Genomic DNA, 25,117 nt, shown 5'->3' on the forward strand with positions numbered 1-25,117 from the left:
TGATGAAAAGTTCAGAATGTTCAGTTGTTGGTGAACAGTTCAGAATGTTCAGGTGTTGAACAGTTCAGAATGTTCAGGTGTTGGTGAACAGTTCAGAATGTTCAGGTGTTGGTGAACAGTTCAGAATGTTCAGATGTTGATGAACAGTTCAGAATGTTCAGATGTTGATGAACAGTTCAGAATGTTCAGATGTTGATGAACAGTTCAGAATGTTCAGATGTTAATGAACAGATCAGAATGTTCAGGTGTTGATGAACAGTTCAGAATGTTCATATGTTAATGAACAGTTCAGAATGTTCAGGTGTTGATGAACAGTTCAGAATGTTCATATGTTAATGAACAGTTCAGAATGTTCAGGTGTTGATGAACAGTTCAGAATGTTCAGATGTTAATGAACAGTTCAGAATGTTCAGGTGTTGATGAACAGTTCAGAATGTTCAGGTGTTGATGAACAGTTCAGAATGTTCAGGTGTTGATGAACAGTTCAGAATGTTCAGGTGTTGGTGAACAGTTCAGAATGTTCAGGTGTTGGTGAACAGTTCAGAATGTTCAGGTGTTGATGAACAGTTCAGAATGTTCAGATGTTGATGAACAGTTCAGAATGTTCAGGTGTTGATGAACAGTTCAGAATGTTCAGGTGTTGGTGAACAGTTCAGAATGTTCAGGTGTTGGTGAACAGTTCAGAATGTTCAGGTGTTGGTGAACAGTTCAGAATGTTCAGGTGTTGGTGAACAGTTCAGAATGTTCAGGTGTTGGTGAACAGTTCAGAATGTTCAGGTGTTGATGAACAGTTCAGAATGTTCAGATGTTGATGAACAGTTCAGAATGTTCAGGTGTTGGTGAACAGTTCAGAATGTTCAGGTGTTGGTGAACAGTTCAGAATGTTCAGGTGTTGGTGAACAGTTCAGAATGTTCAGGTGTTGATGAACAGTTCAGAATGTTCAGGTGTTGGTGAACAGTTCAGAATGTTCAGGTGTTGGTGAACAGTTCAGAATGTTCAGGTGTTGGTGAACAGTTCAGAATGTTCAGGTGTTGGTGAACAGTTCAGAATGTGTTGGGGAATGAAAAACTGTCAAATAACAAAAATAGATAATCACATCTTTCCAAATCTGGAATTTAGGTCAGAATGACACAGTATGTTGGACACACACACACACACACACACACACACACACACACACACACACACACACACACACACACACACACACACACACACACACACACACACACACACACACACACACACACACACACACACACCCACACACACACACACACACGCACAGACACACACACACAGGTGTTTTTGCGGTGGCAGTTAAGGGGTTAAGGTCCGGCCTGGGATTCTGTCTCAGTGTCTCTTTAAGGCTCAGATTTCCTGAGGAAACCGCGCCTCATGCTCCCGTATCCGATCAGAATCCGGGTCCAGCACTCAGACACGGAGGCCTGCAGACAGCTGTTGTTCATCCGGAGCTCCAAACAAGTGAGTAACTTCTGATTGAACGATTCTCTTTGGTTCTGGTCGGTGATTCCAGGTCTGAGCCAGAGTTCATCCAAGAAGTTCAGCTATTTGCAGAGTTCTTCAAGAATAGACCCAGAACCTCGGACCTAAAACGTCTGAAGCTGGAACACCTTCTCTGTTGCATAATTTGTTATTGTTTGAGCTGCAGAACTCAACATGTGGGATTTTCTCAGGACGTAAAAACGGTTCTGTTGACCGTTTCACTGTGAAAGATTGTGAAGTGTGTTTTGATGGCTGATGGAAACAGGATGTTGCTGCAAGAACATGAACTCAAATAGTTTCTGTTTCTCAGAAGATGTTGCAACATCACTGAAAAATATATGTGGTATTAAATATTTGGTGTAATTTTTTCAGACAATAAGTAGTTTAAGTACTGTCTTTCTTTTTTAATTCATCCACACAACAAAAACAATCTTGTTATCTTTTCTGTGTGTCATTCGGTGTTTCAAAGCACCAAATATTACCCAGAATTCCCAAACACCAACAGACCAGAGGTGATTTGAGGTATTAGATGAAGTCATTTAATTTATGTTCATCTCAACTAAATTTATCAAGTTATTTTAGGGTTGCAACACTTAAATTGTACAACGTAACTTCATTTGTTTTCATATGTTGCAATAATCCCACAATCCTTTGTGCCAGCAACAGTAACTGATAAACTATCTTTTTTATCAGTTTTAATTACTTTAAGTGAAAATATAGACTCACTTATTAATTAGTTTTTAGCATTTACTTTGGATGTATGAGTGAGTTTCCTTTAACTTCAGTATTTCCATGTTTGTTCTAGAAATGTCCATCCCGACTCACCGCCAGTGCAAAGTGGAGATTCAGAACAAGACGTCCAGCTTGACGCTGTGCGATCCGCTGTGAGTTTTAAAAACACACACACACACGCACACACACGCACACACACACACACACACACACACACACACACACACACACACACACACACACACACACACACACACACACACACACACACACACACACACACACACACACAGAACCAGAATCCATAACCTGGACTGACCTCATCTGGTCCAGTTGCTGTTTGATACCAAAACCTCAGAGCGAAATCAGAACTCTGATGGACCTGGATCTGATATCACATCAGAACTAAATTCATTTTTCCCTTCTGTGAAACAACCAGGTGGTTTTACCAGTTTCAGGACTCGACCGTTAAACTTTTACCTTGAGAGATGATGAGACTTGGTTCAGAATAAAACAACGATAAATGTTACACCGTCCAGCGCTCCACTGAGGGATGCACTGCAAAAACACAAAATCTTACCAAGTATGTTTGTCTAGTTTCAATGCAACTATCTTAATACACTTGAAATAAAGTGAAATCAACTTATCTTCTGCAGAGAAGATAAAAGCAGAGCGTTGGTCTGCCTTCATCAGTTTTGTTTACGTGTGACCGTCGCCAGTCTTAGATGTTATGGCTATGTTAGCATGTTAGCAGATAAAAGAGAGAGAGAAGGACACAGAGTCAAATTTCCATAATAAGTTTTAAAAACAGACTGAATGTTGATAGACTGATTCTGTGTCGAAAGATTTGGACATAAATGGCTTAAAACTCAAACTCAGGTTTATTAAATTCTACAAAAGAGATTGTGGCTGCACAGTGGAGCAGTTGGTAGAGCTGTTGCCTTGCAGCAAGAAGGGTCTGGGTTCGATTCCTGGTCTTTCTGCATGGAGTTGCATGTTCTCCCTGTGCATGGTGGGTTTTCTCCCGGTACTCCGGTTTCTTCCCACAATCCAAAAACATGACTGTCAGGTTAATTGGCCTCTCCAAATTGCCCCTAGGTGTGAGTGTGTGTGTGTGTGCATGGTTGTGTGTCTCTGTGTTGCCCTGCGACAGACTGGCGACCTGTCCAGGTGACCCCGCCTCTCGTCCGGCACGCTAGCTGGAGAGGCACCAGCACCTCCTGACCCCACTGAGGGACAAGGGTGCAAGAAAATGGATGGATGGAAAAAGAGATTGTGACCTTTGAACCCATCCAATCACTGAACAGATGCTTAGAACATATAAACCATCTTTATGAGACACATAAAGATGGTTACAAAGTCAGCCTTCTATCACCGCAAGAACATTTCCATAATTAAATGACTAATGTCCCAGCAAGATCAGCCATATGTTTATCAATTGTCGCATTAATTACTGCAACAGGTCTGCCTAAAAAAAATCAATCAGATCCAGAACGCTGCTGCTGGAGTTCTGACTAAAACCAGGACGATTTAGTCAGTGGAAGTTCTAAAGTCCTTTCACTGACAGAACGGACTTTAAAATACTGCTATTAGTTTATAAATAACTGAATGACTTAATATCACAATGTTGTATCAACCTTCCAGACCTCTTGGGTCCAAACAGCCAAACACGGACAAGAAGAATCCAGTGTTTTGTTTTAGATCAATGCTAAAAACTAGGGGTGATTTGATTTCAGTTTTTTGGCTGATCACCGATTACCGATCTTTTAAAAAACCTAACCTGACAAAATTCTGATTTTGGATGACACAAATTTTTTTGTCTGAAATCTTGCTCACTATAGAAAGAAAGTCGCTGAATTGGCACAGTTAGATATTGTTAACTGTAAACATGGAGACATGACCTGGTGGGCCGGTCTCAGTCCAACCTCTCTCACAGGAGAGCAGAGGACAGTGGTTGATTTTTAGATCTTTGCTGAGGTAGATAATATTGGTGGATGAGATCGGCTTCAAGTGCAAAAATCGGTCGATCAACGATCTCCTAAAATTAAGGAAATCAGCCCCGATAAATTGCTACTAAAAATCCAGTTGTTCAGAGTTGGCCTTGATCCATAATAATTGGAGCAATGATCAGTGTACTTCATGTGAATAGATGCTTAGAACAGATCAATGTGTGGATGTGCCAAAACTTTCTCCAGCTAAACAGAAACAAAACTGAAGTTATTATCTTTGGACCTAAAGATGAGCGAACTAGAATCAACGCACAGCTTCAGTTATTACAACTAAAAACCAGCGATCAGCCCGAAACCTGGGAGTAGTGATGGACTCTGACCTGAACCTTCAGAGCCACATTAAGACAGTCACAAAGTCGGCCTTCTATCACCTGAAGAACATCTCTAGGATTAGAGGACTGATGTCTCAGCGCGATCTAGAGAAACTCATCCATGCGTTTATCTTTAGCCGCATTGATCACTGCAACAGCGTCTTCACAGGTCTGACTAATAAATCAATCAAACAGCTGCAGCTGATCCAGATGCTGCTGCTCGGGTTCTCACTAAAACCAGGAAGATAGAGCACATATCACCAGTTTTAAAGTCCCTCCTCTGGCTCCCTGTAGCTCAGAGAATAGACTTTAAAATACTGATGTTAGTTTATAAATCTCTGAACGGTTTAGCACCGCAATACCTTAATGATCTGTTATTACTGTACCAACCGTCTGGACCCCTCAGATCTTCTGGTTCTGGTTCTGCTCTGCATCCCCAGAACCAGAACCAGATGAGGAGAAGCAGCATTCAGTTTCTACGCACCACAGATTTGGAACAAACTTCCAGAAAACTGTAAAACAGCTGAAACACTGAGAGCCTTTAAATCTCAACTAAAAACCCACCTGTTTAGAGTTGATTATGGCTAAATTAGGGTTAGAGTGCCGGTTTTGATGACTTCCATGTTTTTATGTCTTTAATGTTTTTAATTTCTTCTTCTTTCATTTCGACGTTTTAATGATGTAATGTTTTTTGTTTTTTTATTTTTATTTTATTTTATTTTTTTAATCTCTCTCTTTCTCTGATTATTTCTGTTTTTATTTTAATTATGTAAAGCACTTTGAAATGCCTTGCTGCTGAAATGTGCTATACAAATAAAATTTGATTGATTGATTGATTGATTGATTGATTGATTGATTGATTGATTGATTGATTGATTGATTGATTGATTGATTGATTGATTGATGTGTACTTACTTGATGATGGAATTTGACAACATGTGATGTTAACTGCTTGTTTCATAATTGGTTACTGAAATTGTACCTGTGTGGTTGAAATAAACTTTTAAACTCAAAGTTGATGTAGAAAGTGAAATGAAGCTCTGAGCGTCAGGATCAGTTTTTGTTGAATCTCTTTCAGAGTTTATCTCTTCAGTGGAAACTGTGACTGCCCTCTGCCTCCGACTCTCCGTCCGTCTGAATCCGGCACGGCGCTCTTCATCAAGAAGCCCCACGCTGCCTGCGGCTCGGTGGCCGTCTTCACATACGACATCCTGCAGGAGTCGACCAAGCAGAGCCGCGGCCGGCTGGCCGTCATGTTCTCCGTCCCCTACGACTTCAACGTCTACTCCAACTGGTACGCTGTGGGGGCCTTCAGCAAGGACAAACTCTGCGACGAGGCGCTCTACAAGGAGATGTACTACGCTTCGCAGCGCGGTTTTGTCCGAGGGAAAGCCAAAGGGCCCAGTCTGACCCACAGAGCCGGCCATGTGACCGTCAGGGCCAGCATGTCCGACAGCTACCAGCCCGTCCTGAAGGTGGAGCTCTGCGACAACTGAGACCGGCTGCTTCCTTCTGTCCAGTTTATCCAGTTTACCCTGGATGAGCAACACTGGAATCCAGTTAACCTGTTTCCATTTAACCAGTGACGGCTTCTTCTTCTTCTTCTTCTTCTTCTTCTTTCTCAATAAATCATTATAAACTGCATCTATACCAGGCATCCTGTGATTCCCAGCTTAAACAAAGTAAACCAGTTACCCTACAAGATATACGTCCACTCTTCCCAGTTCAACAGGTTAACATTGTATAAACTTAATTGGAGTTTGACCCAGTATCGCCACATCAACCCTGATATTCTCTGTTCAGTGATGAGTCGTCTACAAAATCTGGAAATTCAGCATTTCTAAATTGGGTAGAAAAACTCTGAATGTTCCTCTGAATCTTTAAAACAACAAAGAATCTCCAACTGATCCAGCAGCCAAGTGAAAACACTCCTAAAAACTCAAAACTGCTATAAGAGAGACTTGGAAAAAGTTCCTGCTGATTTGAACATCAGCTAAAATGTGGATGGAGTTTAATTATCCAGTTATCCAGTTTTAAATGCTTCCAGTCGTCCCAGTTGAAAAGGTTAGCATGGTATAACCTTAATCTGAGTTTAATCCAGTGTCGCCACATCAACCCTGATAAATTTGGCAATTCAAGATTTCTGAACTGGAGAAAAAGACTTTTAGTTCCTTTGAATCTTTAAAACAACAAAGAATCTCCAACTGATCCAGCAGCCAAGTGAAAACATTCCTAAAAACTCAAAACTGATTACGCTCACTCTTTTAAATATTTTAACTTTGTTGAACTTGTGAAAATACTCTTATTACACCAGTCACAATGTATCACTCGTTTACTCTGTTTCTCTCCATCACTGTTTTAGTCTTACTTCGTTTCATTAGGAACATTGTCACTTTGTTCTGTTTTTTTTTACACTCTAACACTCTTTAATATTCTCATTTCTCACACCTGTTACACTTTATCACTGTTTTCCATTGTCTTGTTCACTCTCACATTATATAACATTCTCACTCTCATGAAAGAATGGGGGGTGGAGGTGACAGTTTCAGGACGCAGCCAATATATAATTAAAATCATGATTAAAAATTTGAATAATCCCTTTAAATTTCAGGTTTTCTTGAGGTCGTTTAATTTTTTCCATGCTTTTTTGTTCTCTGGAGGAAAAAATAATAATTTGAGAACCTGGTAAGGATACAAGAAGACAAATTTGAGCATGTGGTTGTTTCACATTTGACATGATTTCAGATCAATTAACTCAATATTTTACTACACCGACTTTCATATCTCTTCTGTTTATCTCACAGCTTTTTGGTTAAAAAAATAAATCAATAAAAAATGCAAACCATTCCACAAATATGATGTTTCATAATTTATTTTCATATAAAAATAACAAAATTATAAATATTTAAATAAATAACAGTTTGTTCATAAATAAGTAGCACAAATAAGTAAAAAAAAAAAAAAAAAAAAACAATCGAAGAGGAGAGTATTGAACTGGTTTCAGTGGTAATTCGCTCAATGCTGCCCCCTTCTGGCTTTAATCCGGTTCCCCAGCTGGTCCAGTCGAATCAGGTTCTGTTCGGTTTCCCTCCTGAGCATCTCCCAGCCGTCTGTGCCGCCCTGCAGGAGCAGAACCCGGGTCAGTACACATGTCACTACTTTACTGAAATGTCAAACACTAAAAAAAAAAAAAAAATATTCCCACTTGTTGAATTTTGTCACATTTCCTTACATCACACAACCACAAACTCCAGTGGATTTATGGGGATTTTGTGTAACAGACTGATACAATTAGTTCATCGTTGTCAAGTGGAAGGTTTTTAATTAAAAAATTTTTTTTAATATAATGGCTAGAAATCTGAAAAGTGTGGCATGCATATGTGTTTGCCTGAAGTTTCTGTGATGTTTATCTTTTCCAGGTTTTAACATCTACTGGCTGATTTTTTTCATCATCAGTGGACATGCATTTTGTGCTCTACTGATCTTCAGTTGGATTCAGGTCTGGACTTTGACTAGACCGTTCTAAAATGAATCTGATTTGAACTAAACTAACCTATAATACCTTTGGTTGGATGTTTATGGTGTTTGTCCTGGTGGAAGCTGAACCACCAACAGGTTTAAATCCCCACAGCATGATGCTGCCACCACCATGTGTTAGTAGCTAACAGTTCTGTGCATAACTTTACTACAAGCTGCTTTTCTGATTAAAACTCTCCTGTTATTCTAAATTAGTGGTGTCTCAATTTTTCATCCTGGGGCACAAAGTGAGCAAATTTAAACTACATTTAATAAATTAAATGTTCAAATATTAGTTTGGGATTTTTTTTTTAGTTGGCTGAAAAATAATCAAATATTTTATGGAATCTGTGTATCAAACATAAAAAAGGGCTTATTAAAAGAAAAACAGACCATTTTTGGGTCATTTCCATTCTTGAGTTGTGGTCAGGCCAAGGCCAAAATAAATCATTTCAAGGGCCACAAATGGCCCCCGGGCCACACTTTGGACACCTCTGGTCTAATTGGACGTCCATGTTTTGGTAGGTCTACAGATCGGCCAAACTCTCTTTTCAGATTCTTGTTTTCAAAAATTTTAAACCAGGAGTTTTTCTGTCTCGTGTAATTTCACTGAAGTAGAGTTTAGTGGCTGTAATGTGAGAAAGTTCAGCAAGTTTGAAGTATTTGTACTTCAGAGGTGAAGTATTTGTACTCACAGGGTGGAGCAGAGTGTTATTCTCTAGTTTTCGGTAGTATCGCTTCAGTTGCTTCTCGCAGACCTCATAACGTTTGCTTGTTGTCTTGTTGTGTGTTGACTTCACCTGGAAAACACCAGAGCAGGTTGAGTCTGACATAAAGCTGAATTATCATCAGAATCTACACTGAAAAAACAAAACGGGTGATCCAACTTAAAAAACTTAATTTGTTCCAAGTAATCAAACTGAGTTCATCCAAGTTATGCAGACATAAATAAATGAAGTTTGACAAACATAACTTGGTTACACAAACGTTAACTAGGGCTGTCAATGTTAACACGCTAACGCATGTGATTAATCTGAAAGTTACATTTTAATTGAACATCGTATTTTGACCTAAAAGCAGAAATTAAGCCGGTCGCTCAGCTGGATGAGGACAAGCGACTGTCGCCTCATCGCACAAGTTCAATAGGAAATGAATGAAGAAGGACATTTCCAAAATGGCCGCCTTTAAATATAAAAACCTGGAAAAACTGAGAATCTTCAGACATGTTTGGTTTGATATGGACAGTTTCCCAGGGCAGCATCAGAAAGGGGAGGACAATAAAACATTTCTCATCTGTCAGTGGTAACTAATTTGCTGTACTTTGTATTTTTTTTTATTTTTTGAAAGTTGGATCTCCATTCTGTTTTTTCAGTGTAATTTCCTCTGATGTTAGCGTTGCGGCGCTGTTCCAGCTGCACTCACACACTCATCGAGCTCCAGGATCTGCCTGTAGATGCTCTCCAGGAAGTTGGTTGTCTTCCCGGCATCCCAGCAAGCCGCCGACGTGTTGCCATGGCGATACAGATTGTAAATATGCGCCAGACTGCATCTGATGAAGCGCAGCTGGGAGTTCTCCTGGAAACACAGAGACAGGTGTGAGCTGCAGCTCTCTGATTGGCTGACAGAACTGATTGCGTCGATTGATCAATCGATTGATCGACTGATTACCTCTCTCGTCTTCATGTCCTTGTACAGACTGTCTCGTAATCGCAGATGAGTTGTGGTGGCGATCGGACATTTCTGGAAAATAATGAAACAACCTTGAATTTCTCAACGTCACACTTTAGAAACCACAGCTGCTTAACTGGTTGAACTGGTTGAACTGGTTGAACTGCAAACTTTGAAACGTCAAGCGTTGATTCTGACCACATTCACTGGGAGTCCCTTTAAGACGAGGGTGCTCAAAGTGCGGTTCAGGGGCCATTTGTGGCCCCAGGATTGATTTTTTTTCAATCATAATTCAAGCGTTAATAAAACAAATTAAGACAGAACTAGAACTTTTCAATTAAAATCTACTTGCCACACAAAGTGATCAACTTTTCTTCACAAAATCTGCTTTTAATTACAAATTTTCTAATTAACACTGAACCAGATGCTAATTTATTACTAAAAATAGATCAAATATTTTTTTCCGTTTTCTTCAGTGGAGCCCAGAATAATTAACAAGCTGAAAAAAAAACACATTTGAAGTTTTGGACTTATGGTCCCATTCCAATAAAAAAAACTTTTAATTAAAATAGTTCATGCTTACTTCATCACCGAGTAGGAAAAAAAAAAATCTTTCAAAGTATTTTAGTAAACTTGAAATAAGACAAAATTAACTTACAAGTAACTTAGCAAAAAATAGAAACTTGTTTTAAGTCAACAATTCCTGAATAAGTGTGTAAATACAGAATTTAGGACATATTTGGATGAGAAATTTTGATTTAATAAGCTTTGTTTTTTTTCTACTCCTTTTCAAACTGGATATAGAAGTTTTGTTTCTTATGATAATAATTATTAAATATTTGGGTTTTCTTCTCATTTTTTTTCTCTGACATTTTACTTGTGTGAGATAAATGAAGGTTTGATTTCAGGTAAATATTGATGAAGAACCAGTAATTATAAATGGAACAACTACTTTTTCAATTATTGACTTAAAACAATCAAAAAAGTAAATTTAGTTCCGTCTTATTTCAAGTACTGCAGGACATTTGCACTTAAAACTAGACCAGAAATACTCGGTAAGATTTTGTATTTTTGCATTGTAGTTTTAAAAAAATGATAATTTTGAGCTGACATGTGACAAAAAGTTTGGACAAATCTAAAATACTTTTTGAAAATGCTTTTAAAATCCCTGAATGAATTTCATTCACGTCCAAACCACAGCTGATAATCCTGTCATCCGCTCTAAAAGGCCCTTTTGGACCCATGTCGGTACTCACCATGGACCTGACCAGAACCAGAGAGCTGTTCCTCAGGTCGTTGTAGTGGGTGAGCCAATCACAGCAGAGTGCAGAGGTCAGGACGCTGCAGAGGATGAGGATGGTTGCCATATTCCTGAACGTGGTGGGAGCCATGATGCAGAGGATGAGCTGAGTTGTGCTGACATTGTGTTGGTCTGACTGAAGACGATCATTTTTATTCCTGGAGACAGAAAACAGAAATGAAAAGAGGAAAAGTCCCACTTTCTTTCTGTGAAGACACATTCTTTCTGTCTTCACAGCGCCCTCTGCTGGAAACGGAATAAACTGCGTTCAAACTTTATTTCTTCATGCATCGGGTCTGATCGGCGACAGATCCCAGCTGGATCATCTCCAGGGTTCATTTCCTCTGATCAATAACCAATAATCGGGTGTGATTTGACTGCTTGTGTGAGTTCGAGCTGCTGATCCAGGATCAGCAGGCGGGATCGGGACACGTGGGAAGTTCCTCTTTTGCCATTCAGTTTCCAAACCTCACCGCAAGTGAAAACAATGATGGCGGCCTCTCAGTTTGTAAACAAAGTTACAAAAACTAAACAAACAAACAAAAAAAAAAACACGAAACATTTGAAAGATTAACAAGCAAACTAAAGGCGGTGAAGACGGGATTGTTCTAGGCTGATTTGGACTTTGGGACTGATCCGAACTTTCAGTATTTTATTTCAATCAAAGTGAAAGGCTTTTATTTTGAAAGCTCCTCTTAGTGAACGTGATTACATCACTGTTTTCTGTTTCACAAACATTTGCCCTTCACTTTCTGATTGTGGAGGAAAAGTGACGAAACGACGTGACTTCATCTGAAAATAAAACATGAAGCAGCTGCAGATAATGACGCAATGATGAGAATATCTTTAATAAAATCAGGATATGAAACATCATTTTTACCAAAGCTACAGACAAAAAACTCTTTATCAAATGATCACAACAGAACATTTCATTCAAGATTTGAGTTTATCCCTTACAACTGACTGTGATCATTAATTTTTTAATCTGACAATTTAAGATCATTTGCTTTAGAGTTTTATATTTATATTTATTATCTGCGTCTCGGGTGACGTTTACAATCATAATCTTGGGAGAATAAATTAACTTTAGAAAAGACCGTCATAAAAGATTAGGTAGAGTCTCGATGTGAGGTTTGCGCTGTCGGTGCGCGCATGCGTAGTAGCGGATTGTGGGATAAATTTAACACCTTGAGATTTTAAGGTAATCTGGGGAAACCTGGGCGTCTGAAGGATCTCTGGTTCTTTTAGAACTTCTTGAATGAGTCGCTGAGTTCCGGTGCAATGAGCTAACCTGACCAGCAGGGGGAGACAAACTCCGCACATTCACGTTTCTATTTTGTTATTTTCTACTTTTATTTATGTTTCCAAAAATGCCAAAATCTTATCTTTATTCAGTTTGATGTGCAGGAATAGTATTAATTTATGAAACCCAATTTTTTCCTATTTATTTTGGGTTTGCTTCGATGTTTTTCTTTCAACGTATGGGTGGAGCACATTCACCTTAAAACCAGAATGTATTTAAGTTCAAATCATGTTAAAATGTAACGAATTGGTCTGTTTGACTTTCTTTCTTATGTTTTCCTTCTAGACTCTTCCTCTCTGCATTTATCTGCACCAAACTAGACCACTTCAGCGTAGAGACGCCATATTGTGAGTGGCAAATTTACCTTAACACACAGAAAGAGTCTGAGGTTTCTGAATAAAAGAGACAATAAAAGTTGCCTTCATCTGTCCCAGCAGTGTTCACAGTAAAAGATAAATATTCATTTTACTTGATGAGCAATAATAATATATTGGGTCCCACTTGTAAAGTTACAAAGTAAAAAATAAACAGCTGAAATTTAGTTTGTTTAACCTGTCATAAAAAAATGTGGGTGTTCAGTTTTCAAAGCTGGATTTTCACCATCTAATTAAAACAAAACTAACTTAGAAGTAAAAGTTCTTGTTGAATTATTTCATTTATAACATGGGAAATATTTTGTTAGAATGTAACTAGAACTTTTTCATCACTATTAAGAAATTATTGCATTAAAACAAGCTGCTATATCTTGCTGAAAAGTTACTTGTGACTTTTTTTTTTTTTAATTCAAGTGTACTAAGATATTTGCACTAAAATCTAGACCAAAAATACTTGGTAAACTTTGTGTTTTTGCAGTGAAAAACTGAAAAACATCAAGAAACTCCCAGTGATGCCAACTGAAGGACCGGTTCTGCAGAGGCTGGATCACAAATAATCTCACCTTCATCAGTGGAAGAGCTGATTTCATTCTTCTCTGTCAAGCAGATTCGTAAACGACGGGTCCGACGCAGTGAGTATCCCTTCTGTTTGGGTCGTCTCGGCTTTGGTCGGTTCTGGTCGTGTTCGGTGGTTCCCGTTCTGGTTCGGTTGTCACATATCAGCATTTTTATTCTCCATAGTACCTGCATTTCTACTGGGATTAAAAATAAGGTTCTGCTTTATCTTGTTGAAGTGTGGAAATGTTTAGATCACTGAGCTGTTTCCAGTCTGAATGATTCTCAGCAAAGATCTAGTTGGGTCAACACTGCAAAAAACAATCCCCAACCTTACATTCATCTATTGATTTAGACCAAGACTGTGCTCACATTGCAATTTTGCAAAGTAGTTACCTTTTGTAATCCTTAATTATCACTAAGGATGATAATTATGATGTGCTTTGTAAAACGCTATGCTGCTTGTTGTGCTGGTTCAAGTCAAAGACTCAATGCTCTTCTGAACCTTTGTAACTAATTTGAAAAATAAACTGAACTTGATGTGTAAATAAATGGGATTAATAGGAAAGACTGAATGATTGACTTTCATTTGGAAAAGAATAATCACAATATAGTGTATGATTTGAGATGGATGGAGATGAACTAGAAATTGATAAGAACCTAAGTTGAACCCAAAGTCAATTCTCAAAGTTTGACATTGTGGTGGATCAAATTTGAAAAAACAATTGCCATGGCATTGTTAAAAGAAATGTTTGGATCGTTAATTAAGGATCATCTGAATGAAGGGAAGGGCCTGTGACTCAGATGTCCTCATGACTTTTAAACGGTGTGATTGTAGGTTCTGTTCATCCAATCATGTGGAACTAAAGAAGAGTTTGGATGAAAGAAACCTTCAATAAACATCACAAAAATACACATTTTACCAAGTCATTTTGGTATAGTTTAGTGCTAATATCTTAGAACTCTTGAAATAAGACAAATCTAACTTGCAGGCAACTTTCCAGCAAGATATAGCAGTTTGTTTAAAGTAAATAAATCCATAATATTGATGAATAAAATATAGTTCCATTGGCATTTAAATTAACTTATTATCAGACATTTTCCCCGAGTTATAGGTTAATTTATCTGCCAATGCAGCTGTAGTGACCATTTGTCCCAAAACTTAAATTCAAAAATCAACTCAAAACTCGAAGGTGATCAAAACAAAAGTGAATCCAACTCAAATAGTCACCTGATGCACCGTGGATTCTGGTTTACGCAGCACAAAAGATCAAAAGTCAAAATACAGTTTTTTTGGTTTTATTTTGCAATTCAGGCAAAAGGTTACAGGCTTCTGCTTCTATTCCTGTACCTGTTCTCTGACTCAAAACCGATGTGACTGATAGGCTGGTAAAAAACCTTATGACTACCCACATGCATAATAAGCTACCTAAAACCCAACAGGTATTTCACATGTTGGGATGTGAAATACCTACATCCCAACATGAAATTAATTAACTAATTAAGTGAATTCCTAATCAAAGAACTTATTCTAAATAGCAAATTAAACAAAATTCTAATTATAAATCAACTAGAAAATAAGCATAAAAATAAACTAAACAATTTAAATTCTAAGATTTAACCAAAAGAAAAAAGGGGAAAATAGCTCCTATAGGAGCTATATTTTATTCATCAGTATTAATGAATTATTTGCTTAAAAACAAGTCTCTACACCAGGGGTGTCCAAAGTCGGTCCTGAAGGGCCGGCATCCTGCAAGTTTTAGTTCTCTCCCTAGTGGTTGTAACAACCTCCTCAGCAAGTCAGTGTTCTGCTTAGGCCTCCAATGATTTGATGCAGTGTAAAACCAGGGAGAAAACTAAAACATGCAGGATGCCGGCCCTCCAGGACCGACTTTGGACACCCCTGCTATGCACCTTTCTGAAAAGTTACTTTTGAATTAGTTTTGCGTTATTTCAAGGGTAGTAAGAAATTTGACCAAAAATACTCTGTAAGATTTTGTGTTTTTGCAGTGAACAAGAGAAGAAGTCTAGTTGAGAATCAATGAATGAATTCCAGATATTAATGGGAACTACTTGTTATTTTCTTGTTGACACAGTTCATTATTCTGGTGAACTGGACGAATTTCTAAAGTTCTTCTGTTTGTCTGTCAATTCAGCATTTTATCCCTGTCAGCCTGCATGAGTACAATTAAAAATCCCATTCAGGGTCCAGTTGTTTCCATTTTGTTTCCTGAACAGGTTCTGAAAATGCCTCTTCCAACTCAACGTCAGTGTACCGTGGAGATTCAGAACAAGAGCTCCAGCTTGAAGTTATGCGAGCCGCTGTGAGTTTTAACACACACACATACACGCACGCAGACACACTCACAGGTTCAGTTCGTCCATCATCCTTTTAGGAAGTGATTCTGTGTTTATCCTGGTTGGGACGCCTGAAACCAGACTGAGGCAGAGTTTGGATTGGCTTGGACATAAAACCTTCCAGTTGCTTGTTGAACAAAACAATTTAAACATCATTTATTAACTGTGCACTGCTTTGTGAGTGTTTTCGCTTCACTAACCAGCATAAATATGTCAGAATTGTCCTGTTGCTAATGCTAAAGCTTCTGCCAATGTTGAGATGGTAGCAACAAAACTCATTCTGTTCACATGCATTAATAAGGTCAATAAGACATTATTTGATTAAACTAGTGTTTTTCTTTCTCTTTCGCTTTGCATTCTTTGTAACTGGCTGTGTAAATACACAGCAACTATTATTAGTTGTATAATTGCTTTGGTTCAATCCAATTGCTCAAAACTAACTCGTTTTAAATGTGTGTGTGTGTGTGTGTGTGTGTGTGTGTGTGTGTGTGTGTGTGTGTGTGTGTGTGTGTGTGTGTGTGTGTGTGTGTGTGTGTGTTACATATATCTATATGTATTCACACTCATCGGTGATAAAAACTGCAGGTGTGTGTCTGTGTTTGATGAATTTTCATTCATTGGGTAGAGAATCCGGAAATTTTACTCAAGTAAGATATTTCATAATAAAATTACTAAAGTAAAAGTAAAAAGTACAGTGTAGTAAAAATATGTGTAGTAACATTTTTCAAAAAAGTTATGTAAATGTAATTGAGTAAATGTGACTAGTTGCTACCCTGCGCTGCTTAAAACAAGCCTCTATATATTTCTGAAAAGTTACTTTTAAGTTAGTTTTGTCTTATTTCAAGCATAGTAAGTTATTTGCAAGAGAAACTACACAAAAATACTTGGTTAGATTTTGTGTTTTTGCAGTGCGAAGGTAGAACCACATTAAAAGTTGAAGGAACCTGCAGATATAAAACCAACAGCACCTTCAGTTGAATTGAATTTAAATCTCTTTGTTTTCTGTCCAGGGTTTATGCCTTTAAAGGAAACTGTGAATCTCCTCTGCCTCCAACTCTCCGTCCATCAGAATCCGGCAGCGCACTCTTCACCAAGAAAGTCTACACAGCAAGCGGCTCATCAGGCGTCTTTACGTACGATGTCGTCCACGAATCCAGCAAGGAGTACAAAGGTCGGCTGGCCGTCATGTTCGCAGTTCCCTATGACTTCAACATCTTCTACAACTGGTACGCCGTGGGAATCTTCAGCAAAGACAAGCTGTGCAATGAAGAACTCTACACTGAAATGTACTACGGCGTCCAGCACTGCTTCATTCGAGGAAAAGCTAAAGGGCCCAGTTTGACCCACAAAGAGGGTGGAGTGACCATCAGGGCCAGCATGTCCGACAGTAAAAAAATGAATAGATGTTGATTTAATATCTTATTCTACGATATTAAAAAGTAATAGTTAAAAAAAAAAAAACGTTTGTAAATATGTTCATAAATACAGATAAAAAGTGCTAAAATTTTTAAAACCTGTGAAATATCCCTTTAGTGATTGCTTTTAGTGACGGATTAAACAACCAATAACTTGCACAGTCTGATTTCACATCAGCCAATCAGGTTGATTGTCCCGTCCCTTTAACTGAGGTGCTGAGATTTTGCTCAGATTGCGTCTGACACCTTGAGAGCTCAGATCTGACGGTTGTCCCGTTAACAGCCTAGAACAGGGGTGTCCAAAGTCGGTCCTCGAGGCCCGGCATCCTGCAGGTTTTAGTTCTCTCCCTGGTGGTAGTAACAACCTTTTCAGCTCGTCAATGTTCCTCTTAGGGCTTCTAACGAGCCATCATTTGATCCAGGTGTGTAAAACCAGAGAGAGAACTAAAACATGCAGGATGCCGGCCCTCCAGGACCGACTTTGGACACTCCTGGCCTAGAAGATTGTGTTAAATTCTTTGAAGGATCTTGGAAATTGTTAAGACAATTTTAAAATAGTTTCACAGAATATATAATTCAAAAATAGTAAATCTGTCTTTTTTAAATTAGATCTCAGACAGCTTCTGTTCTGACAGCGGAAGCCGGAAAAATCCCCTGTCGTGTAGCATTGAAGCATCGGTGAGTAAACACGCACTCAGCCGAAGCCCAGTAAATTCGCTAAAAATTGGCTGATATACCTAATAACCAGGGGTGAAAGTAGGGGGGTACGGCAGCGTACTGCGCACCCCTAAAAGACTTAGCGTGGGTACGCAGTACCTGCAAGAGAGGGGAGCGGCTGTCTGCTGTAAAGAATCAGTAGGTTCACTGAGCAGCCGCGACTGATTAGTTTTTCAAGAACAATCTAAAACACGACTTAATCAGTTAATAAATAACTTTTTTTCCCATTTCATATTGTTTCTGAACTGTTCGTGCTTTGCTAGAGTAGGGCTGCAACACGTTTTGAGTCGATCTCGGCATTAAGTGACAAACTGAACGCCGCCAGGACGCTGAGAGCAGCAGGTCCTCCTCTGATTGGCTTATCAAAACGTTCATAACTTTATTAAAGAACAACAAAAAAATCACCAAAACGTGTTCAAATTAATGATTCAACAACAATAATAATCTCAGTAATTATTGTTTCAACAAGGTGTTGCGCAATTCTGTGGGTTTAATCTAATGTTTCGTTTCATTTTGTACGTTTGGAAGCTCAGTCCCTCTCATAATCGGAAAAGCCGGGGAATGGCGGCGCTTTTGACATTTCTGACATTCGGAAAAATATGGTTTACTAATTTTAGCATAACTCCGGTTATACTTGGCCTATTAACACAATTTAAAAACTTTAAGCTCAAGTTGAAAGTGAGACTGAGGGAGGCGGAGTCTTGCTGCTACGTCGTAACAAACTAGACGTTAAAAAGAACTGGTTTAACGGATCCATACTCGCGGATGAAAAATCGATACTTTCCAAGGGCGGAAAATGTCGATATATATCGCCGAATTGATTTATTTATACAGTCCTAATAAGTATAAATGAAAAAAATTGAGGTGCTGCTCATTTGTCCCTCTGCTGATTCAAATCTTTCTGGTTTGGTTTGTTTCATACTTTCTTAGGGAGTAAAGTGTGTTTTGCTTTTGTTCAATCCAAAATAAACATGAGTCACCGTTAAAAACAAAACATCAGAGACATTCCAGCTGCCCAACAACCAAAGAACATCAAGAAACTCCCAATGATGCTAATTGAAAAACCGGTTCTGCAGAGGCTGGACCGTACCTGAATCTTATATATGTCAGTAGAAGACTCTGAGCTGTTTTTCTATCAAGCAGATTGCAAACGACGGGTTCTCCTCAGAAAGTCAGAAGCTGTGAGTATCTCCTCTGCTTGAAATGTCTTGTCTGTTTACACTTTTCTGACCATCTTTGGTTGTACTAGATGTACTCAGTGGTTCCAGTTCTGGTTTGGTTCCACATATCAGCATTTTTGTTCTCCATAGTTGTTTCTATATTTCTAGTGGGATTATCAATGAGGTTCTGCTTGATCTTTGTAATTGTGAACGGTTAAAAAGATGTTTATATTACTCTGGAGTGACTGAAGAAAACTGAAGTTGTTTCCAGTGAAGTCTGAATGATTGTTATCAAGGACTGCAGATCTATTTTATTGCTTCTAATAACAACAAAAGAACAAAAACAAAACAACAAAACAACAACAAAAAAAACTGGTTTAACTAAACTGGTTTAGTAAAATTGCTTTGACAAAACTTCTGGTATTTCCAGTTGCGTGCAGTCGGGATAGGCATCATAACGAGTAAAATTAGCTCCAGCAATGATAATATAAATCAGTGTGTTCACTTGTCAGTTTGATAAATTTGTTTTCTGTAAGATTTCAACATCTTAACGATCAAAATAGGGAACAGACTGTCAGTGTCATGTAATCATGCTCAGTGTTAGGCAGAAAGTGAAGTGCTTCACCGATAGGATAGGGGGCAGAACTGAGCCCCATTAGCACAATGGACAACAAGGGCTCTTCTTCTACTCATTGAACAGACTGGAGCCATTTGGACAGACACTGAGTAGTATTTACTTAACCATTTAGAAGAACCTCTGAAAAACTTTCAACTAATCCAGGTTGAATTTTTAATGTCAAGAGTCGTTTTCTTACTGTTGACAGTGATTCATTTACTCTGGAGCAGGTGAACTGGATGAATTTCTAAAGTTCTTCTGTGTTTGTTTGTCCAATGAGCAAAGATTCAGCATTTTAACCCTTTCAACCTGCATGAGTACGATTCAAAATCCCATTCAGGGTCCAATTGTTCCTGAATATTTTCATTTTGTTTCTCTGTACAGGTTCTGAAAATGCCTAATCCAACTCAGCGTCGGTGTACCGTGGAGATTCAGAACAAGAGCTCCAGCTTGATGCTGTGTGAGCCGCTGTGAGTTGAAACACACACACACACACACACACACACACACACACACACACACACACAGTTTGGGTCATCTTCATCTTTACAGATCAGTTCAGAGTTTATTCTGAAACTTGGATCAAAAACCTCCACTGTGCCAAATTATCATCTCAATGTTAATTTGTGATGCATTTTAGATGCAATCTATGCATTTTAGGGAAGTCCAAAAAGGAGGACCAGTCCAGATGTTCCAGGTTCATTCACCATGAAGTACCCCAGGATTTAAGCCTCTGTTAAATCTCGGGGTAATTGATTTATGACAACACAGGTGGCTGACTGGAAACAAACAGAACTCAAGATTAAATTAACTAAATACAAAGGAATGGCAAAATCTTTTCACCATTAGTAATAAACTAAAATAAATAAAAGATTGTGGGCCTCATGCATAAACAGAGTGCAGAGCTTCCAGGCTGAAACTTTGAAGTACGTGGAAATTCTGAAATTTGTGGAGCACAAATATCAACCTTTGTTTCATGCAGTATTACTACTAATAATGTACCAAATAATAATAGTAATAATACATTTTATTTAAAAGGTGCTTTTCAAGGCACACACATTATTGTGGGTTTCAGCAAATAGAAATAATTGTAGTAATTGTAACTGAACTAAAACACAAGAAATGTGGTCTGTAAAGAGAAAAAAAAGTCTTTTATTCAGTGTATGTAAACTTCTGGTTTCAATCGTACCTCTTGTCAACGTTTGAAGGCAAGAGGTAAGACTATGAGCAGCAGAATCAGCACCAGGGTTGCAGTAACATGAATCTTTTTCTGCTTTTTGTCCAGGTTCCATGTCTATAGTGGAAATTGTGAGTCCCCTTTGCCTCCGACTCTCTGTCCATCTGAATCCGGCACCGCGCTCTTCAGTAAGAAAACCTTAGCGGCGAGTGGCTCAGTGGGGGTTTTCACCTACGACATACTCCAGGAGGCAAGCAAGGAGGCCTGTGGCCGGGTAGCTGTCATGTTCGCCGTTCCCTTTGACTTCAACATTTACTACAACTGGTACGCCGTGGGAATCTTTGACCAGAATAAGATGTGCAACGAGGACCTCTACATGGAGATGTACTATGGTGTGCAGCACAACTTTATCCGAGGAAAAGCCAACGGACCCAGTTTGACCCACAGCAATGGTCAAGTGACCATCAGGGCCAGCATGTCCGACAGCTTCCAGCCAGTTCTGAAGTTGGAGCTCTGCGACAAATGAGACCGTCTGCTTCTGTTAAACCAGTACCAGCAACATTTGATTTTATTTGACCAATAAATTCAAATTCATTTAATGATCATTTTTCTCTGTGGTGGTAGGTCTGGGTGTTATGAGCAGGAACTATGAAGTGACTTAAAGTGGAAAATACTTGTAAAATATTAAAATTTAAGCATGAAATACAAAATTGTGTGTGATGCAGCTGTTTGACATTGTGGGAATAGTAAACAAGTTTGCTTCATTTTATTATTTATTAGTTTATTAGTACTTCTTAAAGAAAAAAATGCAACCTTTGTGACTTTATGGAACTGTTGTGACTTTTTTACACTTATATGTTGTTCAGTATATTTTGCATGATAAGTGACTGATTTACAATTATATGTTAAGCATAATTTACATCATGATTATTATTAATGGGGCTGCACAGTGGCGCAGTTGGTAGAGCTGTTGCCTTGCAGCAAGAAGGTTCTGGGCTCGATTCCCGGCCCCGGTCTTTCTGCATGGAGTCTCCATGTTCTCCCTGTGCATTGTGGGTTTTCTCCAGGTACTCTGGTTTCCTCCCACAGTCCAAAAACATGACTGTCAGGTTAATTGGCTTCTCCAAATTGCCCCTAGGTGTGAGTGTGTGTGTGCATGGTTGTGTGTCCTGTGTGTCTCTGTGTTGCCCTGCGACAGACTGGTGACCTGTCCAGGGTGAACCCGCCTCTCACCCGGCACGCCAACTGGAGATAGGCACCAGCCACCCTCCCGACCCCACAGAGGGACAAGGGTGTAAGAAGATGGATGGATGGATTATTATTAATTGACTTGAACATGATAATATATAATTACAAAGGTGAAGTGAAATATATTTAGGTGCGAAACATGATTTCTTTGAATAGAGGAAGTCTTTTATTTTGAAGAATGCTTAACAGGATCTGGTTCTGTTTTGTCACTATCTTGCTTTTGTTGATTTGGGTTGCATGGTTACAAACCGTTTTTTCTCTTGAATAAAAACTGAACAGAAAGGTTCAGTAAAAGACATACGAGCCTCCGTCTTGTTTGAAGAAGCTTTACTCCGTAACAAGGAACAGAAAAGAGCAGAATGCTTTTGCCGCTCAGCTCTCACTCTCTCAGTGGTCATTTCTCTTCAAGATGGCCGTTGGCTAGGAGGGAGTGTGTGGATCTTGCCTGCAATTTAAGTGGAAATCTATTGAACATCTCAATACAACTCAACATCCAAGCAAATGTTGAAGCTTTGCACTTTGATATTAAACTAATGTTTGGGAATGTAGGACCATTTCTGCCATTTCTTTTCATGTTAAGCACTTTTTACTGCATGTGCATGAACAACCAGCAAAGGCCTCGTTAACTACCAGGATTCTCAGCAGCTGGCCAGTAGCAAAATGGTTCCAAGTTTAGCAAAAATTATGGAAGAACTCAAGCTGTCGTTAAATGTCAGATGCGATTAATTGGAGAAATTCAACAACTGAAAGCAATCATCAAAGAAAAGGATGAGAAGATAGTAGAGCTGGAAAAAGGAGTGGAGGACCTGGAACAGTATGCAAGAATGGAGGACGTGGTGATATCTGGACTCAAGACAACAAACCGCACATATGCAAGGACAACAGCAGAAGACAATAAAGGGGAAGATGCACCACCAGATGAACTACTTTCCCTTGAGCAGCAAGTCATCAAGCTTTTCAGCAGCAAAGGGATTTTGCTGGACAGTAAAACTATTGCTGCTTGTTATACAATGCCTTCTTATATTATGTCTATGGGGCAGCATGCTTTAGAGCAGTGGTCCCCAAACTTTTTCCTGTGAGGGCCTCATAACTTTTCCCTTCTCTGGTGGGGGTCCGGAGTCCGTTTGTAACAGAAAAAGTGCTACACGTTTATCACCTGCGCTGCAGGAAATTGTTGATGGGGGGGGCGAGGGGCTTCTCGATTCATTTTTACCCACAAAGCACATGGGCAAAAACCGTTAGTGAAACGGTCACTGGGACTGACTAGTATATATTTCATTGAGGGAAACCTGGAATGCTGCGTTCATAACAGACACTGTGTTCATCTGCTCTACCGCTAGCAAACAACCGTACTGATTAAGTAACATAAAAGTCATGCGTTCCCTAAAAGTCCAACAGATGGCAGCAATGCGCCATGCAAAACAAAACACCCACAGTTTACAGGACACACCTCCTGCTAAAGAGGAAGAGCCCCCTGGTGGCTGAAGAAAAATCCACATATAAACCGGAAAATACAATATATGAAAAAAATCTGAATGCTCTCTGGTATTGTTCAGGGGGCCGGACCAAATGTGGCGGCGGGCCGGATCCGGCCTGCGGGACGCAGCTTGGGGACCACCGCCTTAGAGACTTGGTGAGGCGTGCACCGAGGCTCGTGTAGCTGGATTGCAAGAAGAGGCTACACGGAGTTTCTTTATTAACCCTTTCAGGTTGAAGCGGCCAACCTGAGGTACGCATTTTTGTATTTTAGTTTTGTTTGTAAATAGAATGTTAAGAATTTGTTAGCCACTTGTTTTTAAAGATGACGTAATTAGTGTTTTTTTGTAAGTTAAGCCACTTTATTGTAAATGTTTTGCTGTAAAGTAGCTGTCTATTCTTTATGTGAATGTCTTTCTGTAAAAATGTATTTTGTGTTTTGTACAGTTCTCACTGCACAGTTATTAAATGCCAGTAACTATTGAAGAACGCCTTGTGTCCGTTTTTTTTGCCTGGAGGGAGTTATATGGCAAACATAATCATAAATTTGATCATATTGATAATATTAATACAATGTTTCTGGGAATAGAGAGTGAAAGTGATGTAATAGACGTAGTTAAAAATGTTAAAAACAAGAAATTCAAAGACTAATGATATTGACATGGCTATCGTGAAGGAGGTAATTTACAATATTACTAAACCTCTCACTTATATTTGTAACAGATCATTTTTAACTGGAACTTTTCCTGATAAAATGGGGAAAGCAAAAGTTTTTCCAGTCCATAAAAGTGGTGACAAGCAAATTTGAACAAATTACAGGCCAATATCATTGCTACAGCAATTTTCAAAAATTTTGAAAAATTATTAATAAAAAGGTTGGACTCCTTTCTTAAAAAATAATATATTGAATGAGCATCAGTATGGCTTCAGGAACAACTGTTCCACAATGTTAGCTGTGATGGAGTTTGTGGAACATGTTGCTGCAGCAGTTGACCAGAATTTGTCTGTGATTTGTTTGTTTGCTGATATGAAATTGAAGAACAACAATAAAGTGATAGTAGGAACATTTACACTCAAATATGAAGGGAACTAAAGGAACTGAAACTAAACAGCTGTGTAGCCATGAGAAAATCACTAATAAGTGAGGCTAGAAAGAAAAAAGGCTCAGTCTTGCCATGGAGCATAAAGATTGTACTCTGGACTAATGTAAGGTCAAGTGAGTCAAGATTGACCTTTTTCTCGAGTGATGTTCACATCAGCATAAGAGGAGAGGCAAGATGAAGTGATGGAACTAGTATCTACTATAGCAGCCTGTGGGGGCAGCGCTACAATCTGGGGTTGGTGCAGTTGGTCAGGTCAAAGTAAGAGCAAGAGGGCAGCTGACTACCTAAAGATACTGAATGACCAGGTTATTCTATCATGCTTCTTCCCTAATGCTACCAAAATGTTCCAAGATGACGCCAAGCTTCATCGAACTGAAATTGTGAAAGAGATATTTGAGGAGACATAATTTTCCCACAAGTATTGCCTTCCACAGAGTTCAGACCTGAACCCTATTGAGAATCCTTGTGATGTGCTGAAGAAGGCTTTGAGCAATAGTCAAACTCTCCCATTATCATTACAAGATCTTGGTGAGAAATTAATGCAACACAGGATGAAAGTTAGGCTTGTGATA

The 25,117-nt window shown here is 38.9% G+C and overlaps 3 protein-coding genes across 5 annotated transcripts; 2 read left to right on the forward strand and 1 right to left on the reverse strand.

The window, feature by feature from the left end:
- Window positions 1-1,344: 1,344 nt before the first annotated feature.
- On the forward strand, window positions 1,345-6,203 carry LOC103469017 (DELTA-sagatoxin-Srs1a-like). Its single transcript, XM_008416470.3, has 3 exons — window positions 1,345-1,486; window positions 2,313-2,391; window positions 5,638-6,203. Exons 2-3 carry the CDS (start codon window positions 2,315-2,317, stop codon window positions 6,053-6,055), a joined length of 495 nt encoding a protein of 164 aa, XP_008414692.2. The 5' UTR covers window positions 1,345-1,486; window positions 2,313-2,314; the 3' UTR covers window positions 6,056-6,203.
- Window positions 6,204-7,533: 1,330 nt separating this feature from the next.
- On the reverse strand, window positions 7,534-11,134 carry LOC108166497 (interferon a3-like). The gene is made up of 4 exons (XM_081610464.1): window positions 11,007-11,134; window positions 9,498-9,702; window positions 8,771-8,875; window positions 7,534-7,679 (listed from the first exon to the last, which is right to left on the reverse strand). The coding sequence occupies exons 1-4, from the start codon at window positions 11,132-11,134 to the stop codon at window positions 7,575-7,577; spliced, it is 543 nt and encodes a 180-aa protein (XP_081466590.1). The 3' UTR covers window positions 7,534-7,574.
- A 6,373-nt stretch (window positions 11,135-17,507) lies between these two features.
- Window positions 17,508-21,428, forward strand: LOC103469019 (DELTA-sagatoxin-Srs1a-like). 3 transcript variants are annotated; one of them, XM_081610310.1, is made up of 4 exons: window positions 17,508-17,726; window positions 18,696-18,946; window positions 19,926-20,011; window positions 20,827-21,428. In XM_081610310.1, exons 2-4 carry the CDS (start codon window positions 18,869-18,871, stop codon window positions 21,242-21,244), a joined length of 582 nt encoding a protein of 193 aa, XP_081466436.1. In that variant the 5' UTR covers window positions 17,508-17,726; window positions 18,696-18,868; the 3' UTR covers window positions 21,245-21,428. The 3 variants fall into 3 exon arrangements, with proteins under 3 accessions (XP_081466436.1, XP_008414697.2, XP_008414696.2); XM_008416474.3 differs by having other exon boundaries at window positions 17,514-17,726; window positions 18,909-18,946; XM_008416475.3 differs by lacking the exon at window positions 18,696-18,946 and having other exon boundaries at window positions 17,513-17,726.
- The last annotated feature ends 3,689 nt before the right edge of the window (window positions 21,429-25,117 follow it).

The sequence above is a fragment of the Poecilia reticulata genome, chromosome 8 (genome assembly GCF_904066995.2).
Source record: "Poecilia reticulata chromosome 8, P_reticulata-male-v2, whole genome shotgun sequence".
In the NCBI taxonomy this organism is placed as follows: domain Eukaryota; kingdom Metazoa; phylum Chordata; class Actinopteri; order Cyprinodontiformes; family Poeciliidae; genus Poecilia; species Poecilia reticulata.

What these genes read in the sequence shown, in the direction of transcription:
- LOC103469017 (XM_008416470.3), top strand. Translation starts at nt 2,315, where the DNA reads ATGTCCATCCCGACTCACCGCCAGTGCAAAGTGGAGATTCAGAACAAG. An exon ending in TTGACGCTGTGCGATCCGCT is followed by an intron (nt 2,392 to 5,637) that starts GTGAGTTTTAAA and finishes AATCTCTTTCAG; the next exon opens with AGTTTATCTCTTCAGTGGAA.
- LOC108166497 (XM_081610464.1), bottom strand. Translation starts at nt 11,134, where the DNA reads ATGGCTCCCACCACGTTCAGGAATATGGCAACCATCCTCATCCTCTGC. An exon ending in AGCTCTCTGGTTCTGGTCAG is followed by an intron (nt 9,703 to 11,006) that starts GTCCATGGTGAG and finishes CGACGCAATCAG; the next exon opens with TTCTGTCAGCCAATCAGAGA. An exon ending in ATAACACTCTGCTCCACCCT is followed by an intron (nt 7,680 to 8,770) that starts GTGAGTACAAAT and finishes CTGCTCCTGCAG; the next exon opens with GGCGGCACAGACGGCTGGGA.
- LOC103469019 (XM_081610310.1), top strand. Translation starts at nt 18,869, where the DNA reads ATGTCAGTAGAAGACTCTGAGCTGTTTTTCTATCAAGCAGATTGCAAA. An exon ending in TCCTCAGAAAGTCAGAAGCT is followed by an intron (nt 18,947 to 19,925) that starts GTGAGTATCTCC and finishes TTCTCTGTACAG; the next exon opens with GTTCTGAAAATGCCTAATCC. An exon ending in TTGATGCTGTGTGAGCCGCT is followed by an intron (nt 20,012 to 20,826) that starts GTGAGTTGAAAC and finishes CTTTTTGTCCAG; the next exon opens with GTTCCATGTCTATAGTGGAA.